We start from the raw sequence: 9,839 nt of genomic DNA, 5'->3' as shown, positions 1-9,839 counted from the left end.
GGGAGAGGGAGCAGAAGTTGTGATGCAAGCGTTGAACTTAAGGACAAGTCCACTTCTTCCACTTCTTCTTCCCCGTCTTCCCTGGCGTCGTTTCAAAAATATGTCCAATCAGATCCATCTTTAACCCTTGTACGGTATTCAGGTCAAAATGACCCATTTCAAATTTTTACAAGAAGAAAAATGGTCCAAGTTCCATGTTTTCTACCTGAAATCAGCGTCCTTTTCTTATTTCCTGAGATAAACATGTATTCCTGACTCAGAACATTATTCTGGATATGACACTTATGTTGTTTCGATAGTGATTTTTAACCTTATGACAAAAAACTAACCCCACTTCCATGTTTAATAGTGTGCTAGTCGAGACTGATGCATTCTAAACAATTCTGAACATTTTATTTCAGAATTGTTTTTAAAACAATGTTTTCAAATGTTTGTGTAATGTTTTATGCAATTTAAGATACATATTTTACTGGGAGACAATGTGTAAATTGTTAAATATATCTATATATTGTTTACATTACTGCAGAAAAACAATGGGTTTACAGATTATTGAGGCAATTAATTAGCTTTAAATATCGAGGCTATTTCACTGCTACATTACATATTAAAACATTAGGCTGATGTGGGTCCTGCTCAGACCTTAAAGAGACATTATTTAAAGACGTGCGGGTCTTACTTCTGACACGGGGTGTGTTTCTTGTTCTGCTGCAGGATCCGGATCCTGTGGTTCAGGCCGTCGTAGGACACGGCGGCCCGGTTGTTTCTCCCGGTGCTGTGGTCGTACAGCACCCAGCTGCCCTCCCACTGCGGCGGGGCGAGGCAGGGCCCGGCCGCCGGGGACCCGTCCAGCCTGGGGGGGGGGACGTCCAGCATGGGGGGGCCGTCCAGCCTGGGGGGGCCGAGGACCGACGCCCCGGCCGCGGCCAGCAACACCAACAACACTCGGTGCATGGCGTCTCTAGAGTCCCGTTAGCTTATCCCGTATCTCGTTGTTATGGTTGGTGCTGAGGTTGCACCTGCCGCCGAAAGTCAAGCTAGAATTACACGTGGAAGGCTTTCCGGTTGGGGTTTTCAAAATAAAGGTTTGTTAAAAGAAAAAAAGTTTTGCATGCCTTTTCTGAGCCATTTGAAATTATACGTGGGTTTCACCACCAATTTTTAAAAATGTTTTTTCTTTTTTTTTTTTACATTAGTCACTTTTTTCAACATGTTCTCACACTGCGACATTTGTTCACATTTTAATCGCTTTTGACATTTTTCTCTTTTTTATTAATCATTTTTAATAATTAAATAATTTCTGAAATAGAAACTTTTTGGAAAGGGGTCAAATTTGACCCAAAGACAACAGGAGGGTTAAACTTACGTGTTAATTTAAAGTAAAGAATAAATAGATGTGTTGTTTTTGTTGTTGTTGTTGTTGTGATTCTTCTCTCTGCCACTAGAGGGCCGACGTTGCTCACGGTCACGTAACGTTTTTACAGCGTTACTGTATGACGCTGCGTGATGACGTCACCGCACTCGCTAGCAAACATGGCGAAGAAACAACGTGGGAAAGCCGCTTCGTCTTCAAAGACGGCGGATATGAAGAAACAGACAGAAAATTTCAGTTTATTACTTGAGTCCAGTGACGACGAGGCGCCCGAAGAGGTGACATTTGAAGATTCAAAGGCTGAAGCTCTACGGAGCATGAAACAGGCGCTGGACACGGCCCGAAGGTAACGTAAGCTAGCCGCAAAGCCAAACCCCATCCAAAAAACATCCGCTTTTGGTGTTTCCATAGTAATAAGCGTGATAAAATACACAGAATGAGTTATACAGCACATATTCTGATTTCTCCTGGAGCCCTTCTTACTTCGGCTTGTACATTAAGCACCGAGCAGATCACTATATGTTCAATTTGTTTAATAATTCAACAACTCTCTCAAATGCGTCGTTTTATGACTGCAGAAAGGCTGATGGATGTTTGTAACAAGGCCCCGTTTTCGGACTGCATTAATGCCGATATGAAGGGTGTCTCTCCCAAAGTCAGAATTAGTATCATGTCAAGAAAAAATGGAGGCGTCTTAGTTATCTAATGGAGGTTAATGTGGTGTGATGTATCCAGAACAGCAAGATGTCTGCTTACCGAAAAGAACCATTTAACGTTAAACCAGGATAAAAACTCTTATATAACACTTCCATGTTTGCAGGGAAAAAGAGCAGCTGAAAGAGAAGAGGAGGAAGAGACAGGAGCTGTTCCAGGAGCAGAAGGTGTGTGTTTAAAGCCAATAGTCATTTTTATAATTTAATTTACACTCCTTATTGATCCCCTATCAATATTTAATAACATCTCCCTTCATTCGGCTGTTTGCCACAGAAAAGGAAACTCCTACCTGCCGACGTGTTGGAGGAAATCGACTCGGCTCCTTCAAAGTAAGAGTTGGTCTGACTTATTTTGCAGCAATTTCGAAATTTTTTTCTCCTCCATCTGCTTAAAAAAACACTTTAAATTTGCTTTATTTACAGGATACAGAAACAGTGTCTAGAAGGTAAAGAAGCTCATTTCTGCCATCAGCTTTGAAACATGTTCACTTTTCAGTAGAATAAGCTTCAGATCTTATATCTCCTAACCTCTCCCCCCCCCCCCCAGCAGAGGAGGAACAGCAGGAGGCTAAAGAGGAGGAGCAAAGAAAGAAGAAGAGGAAGAGGAGCGGCAAACTGGCACATGCCCGGAAGTATGTAAACTCCGCTTTCTCCACATCGGCAACATCTACACGACTACGTTTTGGTATTTGAGCAGAGGTTTTTAGACAAAAACGATCTACATCTGTATGAACACGTCTGACTTCACATATCACATGACCCTACACACACACACACACACACACAGCATGAGCGTGCCGGTGTAAACAGGAAGCAGATTGTCTGACGTTACTCTGTGGGTGAAAGTCATCGATGTAGGAGATGACTTACGTGCAGTGTGGACGCGAGGTATGGCTGCACGATCCAAGGGAAATGTCTAAATGTGATTATTTTGACTCATATTGCGATGGGTTCCCTGATATTTGTCACTCATTTTCATTTAAGGGAAAATGATCAGTGTGATTTTAGTCCAGATTGATAAAAATTGCGATTAATTGGGCAGCCCTTACTACTAAACCGTAGTAGCCTAGATGTAGCCACAGTCTTAACGGTCTTTACTCCATTTAGGAGCTTTAAATCTTCTTCTCACAGTGTTTGAGAACGTGTTTCCTTGTGTCAGTCTGAAGGGAAACTACACGGTGCAGACGGGGAAGGAGCGCGGGGCGGCGTCCTTCCAGCAGCAAGCGGCCCAGGACTTCCTCCAGTCCAGGATGTACGGACCAGGAAGCTGCAGGACCACGAGTAAGAAACTAGCTGCTCAAATATGAGCTTTTATTAAGGGTTTCAAAATAAAAACATGTGATTCTCCAGTAGGAGCGCAGGGGCTGATTTGGTCTTTTAAAGGGAATATAGTAACAAAGGGTAAAGAATTAGACCAGCAAATTAACGCTTAGGGGAGAGCCGGGACGATTGAAACGCGGGACGGATGAAACATTCCAGTTTTCTCCGAGTCCAATGATGATAGACAGACTTCCTTAGGTCTGAACATAGAGCATGTTAACCTCCTCCTATCAGCCAAATATCTCCCTGTTATTTCCTTTTATCGCGGAGTTACAGCCGATAAACGTGTTTTGATGGTCAAAAGTAAACTTCATTAGCGGTCATATTTTTTCGATTATTGACGAGTTTTTTTCATTTAAAGGTTTGACTACATGCTTATTCGGTAGACCAGTTAGTGTTCTCCACCCTCCCAGACTTTCATATTTCATGATTGCTTACATGAGAAGCAAAACAGGCCGTAAGGACATATGTCTACGTCGGGACGGTTGAAACAGCTGTTTCAACCGTCCCGACCTGGCTGCAACTCCATGGATTTTAAGTAAAGGCACAAATATCTGTGTTCATACCATTATGTATGGAGGTGAGACATGGAAAATCAGTTTTAGAAAGATAAAAATATATTTGAGCCCACCAGGTGGGGGGGGGGTGGAGTTTTCCCATGTTATCCTATGGAGACGGACGGGTTGGGGCGCGTTATTCGGATGTCCAGTGGTATAACCCATGTAAAAACCTAGGTAAACGACATATTCCACAATAGAAACATGATATAAATCGAAAAACCTACTGTTCTAGCTATAAAAATAGCACCATCATCCACAGTGCATGATAATTCAATAACAGCTTCATACGCGCTTCAGGATGACGGCAATTAGTTATTAACAGACATTCACAAAGACGCATAGTCCTGCAACAATCTATCTATAATAACAGCTTTTGGAAGTACCACCCATGATATACAGTAAAATATTAAAGTAGTTGGAAGTTTACATGGCTTAAACTATATGTTTCATTCATCCCCGTATGCTGTTTCATTCGTCCCGTCCAGGAGGGACAGATGAAACATTACGCACGTCCCACTCTTGTTGTAATAACTCCTGAACGGGTTTGTCCAAAGCTGAAAATGCGACTGTATTTGACAGATGACACGTGTAGGTTGCTAGTGACCAAATATCAGCTTTCAGTGTGATACGACCGCTTTGTGAATTGTGTTTAATCAAAAAGTGTTTCAACTGTCCCGGCTCTCCCCTAATGTCTGTTAAAGCTGCAAAGCAGTCTGATTTAACCCTTCTTGTTTTTCTGGGTCAAAATTAAAACCATTTGATTGTTGTTGTTTTTTTGCGTTGTTGCTTTTCCCTTCATGTTTTGGTCATTTTTTTCTGCGCCTGTTGACGTTTTTTGCCCCCACATTTTTGGACATTTTAGTCACTTTGTCCAAGGGTCTTTTTTTTTTTTTTTTTTTAATGCTTTGAAATTTAAAGACACTTTTCTGATAAAGATTTTTTTTTTTTTTTCTCAAAAAGGGGAAATTTGACCCGAGGACACACAAGGGTTAATGTGTATTTAAAAAATATAATTATATCCCTGCAAGCTACACTCTGTGGCAGAAGTCTGCAAAGACGATGATCTGTCTCAATTTGAGCGTTGCTACAGTGACGCCCCGTCCCGTCCCACTGAGGCGTCCCCTCCCCCGGGACGCCTGCTGCGGACGAGACGGCGACATGAACGGCTTCCTGACGTGACTTTAATCTGCATTCTGACCAAAACTTAACGTAATCACCGCTTTGCTTTCAGGCAACGAGCTGCTGTCCCTCCAGAACAAGACGGGGAGGAATAAAAGCGCAGCAGTGCAGTTTGTCAAGAAAGACTGGGGTAAGTTCAGTAGAATGAGCTTTAAAAAGATTTAACCCTAAACACTAGGGGTGGGAATCACCAGAGGCCTCACAATACGATATTATTGGGATTTTAAACTTGATGCAATATTCAATATTATTTTATTCCCAATTTCAAATGACGTCCCCAAAAGGAAACTTTGTCAACATCTGTTGCATCTAAAAAGAAACATCTGTTCATATCACTTTCATTTTATTGCTGCAAAATGGGATTGTCAAGCAGATAAAACACCCAACACATGTATAATAGATCCATACTTGGCGTGTGTGTATTGCCACTGAAAATATCGCATTACTATGATGTATTGACCCCCCCAACACCCCTACTGACCACCGAGTTGTGTCCCAATAACAGATACTGGAATATCTAGTATGCAGACTGAATATATGCTCAAAAACAAGTTGTTGGTCTGTCTCCACTCACTCGTCTCTTGTGATGCTCCAGGCTGCGACCAGAAGGCCAAAGCAGAGAAGCTGAAGAAGAGATGGGTCCACAAGCAGCAGATTCCGTCCTGCTGACCCGGTTGGACCGACAAAACCTGGACCCGGGCTAGCAGACCCTTGCTGCCCAGACCTCACGGTTCCTCCTGCACGCTGGATTTAAACGGCCGTCGATCACGGCCGAACCGTCAGAAACACGCAGGAAGACTGCACGGGGACGCGGTCTGGACAAATTATATCGACTCAATGGGGACACGCCCGCAGCCTCAATCACTCAATTCATCACCAAGAGTCAAGCACACGATATAAACTCAGAACGACGTGCAGGTGCAGCAGATTGGAGCCTTTTTCTTTCTTTTTTTTAACCGCTTTACCAGCCATCAATGGGACTCTCATAACCGTGACATAACATTTAGTTTTCTGTGTGTTTGTTAAAGAGCAGAAGAGAACCAGACCTGCTTTTTTCCTGTAAAATGACTGTATAAATAAAAAGTTGTTGTTATATCTGTATCTTTAATAACATACTTACATAGTGAGTTTGAAAGCTATCCAGCAGACTTAAGATGAATTGTCGTCATTCTACGTTTCCCGAGGCTTGTTAGAAATTTGCAGTTTTTCGTATGCTACAACGTTAGGATTACATTCTTTGTCACAAGATAGTAAACAAAATTACTTTGTCGGGACTGTTGATTGGTTAAAACCAGCATTTTAAAGACATCACGTTGGGCTCTGGGATATTAAAAGTTTCACTTCTGGCATTTTATAGACTTAAACAAGTTTAAATTAAATTTCACAAGTACTGAATAAATGGAAGAAAAACTAGCTTAAAAGTAATCACTAAAGAGACACTTTATAATAGCTTAAAGTTGAAATAGGATTAGCTAAGAGTTGACATAGTTACTAACCCTATTTAACCCATTTTGAATGTTATCCAACTCTTAGATAATCCTATTTGAACCTTTTAGCTAACTTCCACTCTTAGCTAACCTTATTTGACCTATTTCAAATGTAAGCTGACGGCTGCAGGGGTTCCTCGGACCAAAAAGGTTGGGAACCAGTGCGTTAATGTGTGTGTGTGTGTGTAGGGCAGCTGGTTAACGTGGAGCTGTGTTTATATTCTGCTGGGTAACTTAACCTGTGACCTAGTTATTAGTGGATTTAATTTTGCATTAATCAGTTTTGGCAACGTAACTTCAGTTGTCAAAGTAATATAGTGAAGTAGAACGAACAGTATTTCCCTCTGACATGTAGTGGAGTAGAAGTATAAAGTACTATAAAAGTGTAAAAATCTCAAGTAAATACTTTGTTACATTTCACCACTGGGCACATGATATATAATCAAATAAATATTTGCGTCACATAATATCAATTACTTTAGTCTGTCCACCAGAGAATACAGATTTTTATTTTTTAACATTTATGCCCCAGTTGGAGCACGTTAGTGTGAATATGAGTTTTGCATTTCATTTTTTTTCTAATTATTATTATTATTATAATAATAAGGGCTTCTGTTAGTTGTCTGGTCAGTTATTTAAAGGGCCAGAACTACATCAACATCTGGATTTTAAGGTGGACTTTTCCTTCCAGGTTTCCTATGTGGGTTAGAGTGTTTTTAAAGACACTTTGCAGGATTATCTTCGGACGCGTCATTCAGGATCAAACTGAACCACCTCAGCAGGTTAAAGAGTCCGTATGTGCATCTAAAACTGTTTTGGAGGCAGACTTCAGCTCCAGGCGTCATGCAGCATCCAGACCAGCATCTTCATCATTTGTCACTTTTAATATAAATCTTTTCACCCTCACACATATTGCAACCCCCCCCCCCCAAATGGACACACAGTCAGCAGTCGACAACTTACTGGTTGACATTTTCCTTACACACGGTGAACTGGCTAAAAGAAGGAGAAACAAAAAGAATGAAATAAGCGAGACATCTAACGTGATCTTACCACCACTTTACTACGGCAGGCATAGGTTTCAGACCTTACTCAGAAAGAGACAACAGACACTTTGTCTAAGAGGTTTTCTAAAAAAAAAAAAAAGGGGGATGCCGTGACTGCTTGCGCTCGGAAAAATAATCAACAACAAAAACAAGAGTACAGATCAGGTGGGTTCCACCTAGAGGACAAGATGGATGCGTGGATGGATGCGAAAGCCTAGCGGTCCCGTTTCTCTGCAGGCGGCGAGCACAAAACACACAGACTCCCAAAACACAGCTGCAACGTCATCTTCCTAAAGTATTTGGTTCTTTTTTTTTGTAAATGTGGTCGCCACAGTGTTGGTGACAATACTGAATTTATTTTTAATGTTTCATCCCCCCCGTCGGTGCTTTGAGAAGACTAAATCGTGAGGGGGCCGGAAAAACCTCAAGACTAGAAGAGGAAGCTCACCTCTGAGCGGTGTTGGGTAGTTGGAAAGGAGCAAATTAAGGCCCTGTCATACCTGACTATTATATATAATATGATTATATATTATAATCATATTTACATGATCAACAGCAGCTTTAGAAAATACTAACGTGAGACAGCAACGTTCTTCCAGGGAGCAACGCTGAGTCAAGGTCGACTGAAGGTTAACGAGCTGGATCGGTCAAACCCAAAACAAAACAAAGCAAGCAACACATTTCATTTCCCCTAACCCAACAGTTAAAGATGCAGTAGGTAAGACCTGTCATATTTGCTGAAACTGACCCTGTAGACATCTAGTAGAACTACATGAAGCAGGTAATTAAAAATTTAATTAAATTAAAAAATCTGGCTCTCTAGCACCTCCTACAGCCTGTGGTGCGATTTGCAAAAGGTCCCATGATGCGCTGCTCTCTATATAGACCTTAGCGGTCGCCTTATACTGTATGGAGGTATCTTATGACCTCATAAGGGGCAAGATTCCAGATCGGTCCATCTGAGTTTTAATTTTCCTCAAAGGCAGAGCAGGATCCCCAGGGCTCGGTTTACACCCATCACCATGTCTAGCCACTGGGGGGGACCATAGGCAGGCTGGGGGGGACTCCTTAATGTTAAAAAACCTCATAAAATGGGACATTTTCATGCTATGGGACCTTTAAGCAAACTGATATTACTTCAAACTTCCTAGGTGTTTGCATTGAGTACGTATTTGTATTTGTTCAAAAGAAATTCAAGTTTTTACTTATTTTTCTTCAACAATGGCACCCCCTACATTTGTGGATTTTTGGTACCAGCTGTTGATGTCGTTGCTAGTAATCTGTTTTAAACAACATCTGTGTGAGCTGGCCATTATATATTCAATATCATTGCTTAGATTCCAACAATAGCAGGCGGTTAAACGGCCGTTTCTTTGTCCAGTGGTTTCCATACTGGGAACAGAGACAGGTTGAGGTCCCGTCAGGACCGGCCAGGAGTTATTTTCACTTTCTCAACTCTACCTTTTTCATGAAAATGAACGGGTGATGTTTTAAAGTTTGTTAACCACTGGCTCGGTTTCCTCTGTGGTCTGAACACTGTGTTACTCTGGACATTAGTCACACGCTGTGAACAAGACTACTCAGCGGTGTGGAGTTTCTGACGATGGTCTTTTCACATTTTCTACCTGGAATCATCGTAAAGAGGGACCGCAAGTCTCATAAAGTAAATTCTAGCGGGAAGCAGTGCTAATGTTAGCAAGCTAGCTAGTTTCCACTTTTCGATTGGAATACAAAGACTTAGAAAAAGGAAGAAAAATTGACTTATTTCACTTTAAACTTTTAAGCTTCAGAGCTGTGATATCTTGCAGTCAGTAAACGCATCGCCGGCTCTTAAGTTGTCAGTCAAAACGGAAACGTCCACTCAGAGGCTTAAAGCTTAGACACCGTTTTCCAGAATATGTCCAAGAATACTTTTATCCTCTGGAAAAATAAAAATAAAATTATGAAATCATATCTGCAGCTTGGTTAGCTTTCCTTACACGAAAAGCGGGAAGAACTGAAATTTCAGTTTTACTTCATCTTGTTTAGAGGCTGGCTTTGTAGCAGCTACGGTTTGCTGTTGCTTGTGTGTCTGGTCCGGGTGAGAGTCTGAAAATCTGCTGCTGTGCTGCACTGTAATGGAGGCCCCTGTGTGTGTGTGTGTGTGTTGAGGGGGGGGGGGGGGG

The 9,839-nt window shown here is 41.7% G+C and overlaps 2 protein-coding genes across 3 annotated transcripts in view; one reads left to right on the top strand and one right to left on the bottom strand.

Annotated features, from left to right (window-relative positions):
- epdr1 (ependymin related 1) overlaps positions 1-1,072 on the bottom strand; it is a 1,687-nt gene extending 615 nt beyond the window's left edge. Inside the window, exons 1-3 of the mRNA XM_034887383.1 lie at positions 890-1,072; positions 677-850; positions 462-469 (exon numbers count right to left, since the gene is read on the bottom strand). Coding sequence (XP_034743274.1) covers positions 462-469; positions 677-850; positions 890-951 — 244 coding nt within the window. The 5' untranslated portion in view covers positions 952-1,072. The remainder of the gene's footprint in view (positions 1-461; positions 470-676; positions 851-889) is intronic.
- Positions 1,073-1,475: 403 nt separating this feature from the next.
- Positions 1,476-6,008, top strand: nol7 (nucleolar protein 7). Of its 2 annotated transcripts, none has more exons than XM_034888610.1 (8): positions 1,476-1,715; positions 2,190-2,250; positions 2,357-2,412; positions 2,506-2,528; positions 2,630-2,714; positions 3,242-3,363; positions 5,194-5,271; positions 5,737-6,008. In XM_034888610.1, the coding sequence occupies exons 1-8, from the start codon at positions 1,504-1,506 to the stop codon at positions 5,808-5,810; spliced, it is 711 nt and encodes a 236-aa protein (XP_034744501.1). In that variant the 5' UTR covers positions 1,476-1,503; the 3' UTR covers positions 5,811-6,008. The 2 variants fall into 2 exon arrangements, with proteins under 2 accessions (XP_034744501.1, XP_034744500.1); XM_034888609.1 differs by having other exon boundaries at positions 2,627-2,714.
- Positions 6,009-9,839: the final 3,831 nt, after the last annotated feature.

Source organism: Etheostoma cragini, chromosome 12 (genome assembly GCF_013103735.1).
Source record: "Etheostoma cragini isolate CJK2018 chromosome 12, CSU_Ecrag_1.0, whole genome shotgun sequence".
In the NCBI taxonomy this organism is placed as follows: domain Eukaryota; kingdom Metazoa; phylum Chordata; class Actinopteri; order Perciformes; family Percidae; genus Etheostoma; species Etheostoma cragini.
Note: the sequence above shows the minus strand (reverse complement) of the source record. Positions and strands in the feature narration are given on the sequence as shown.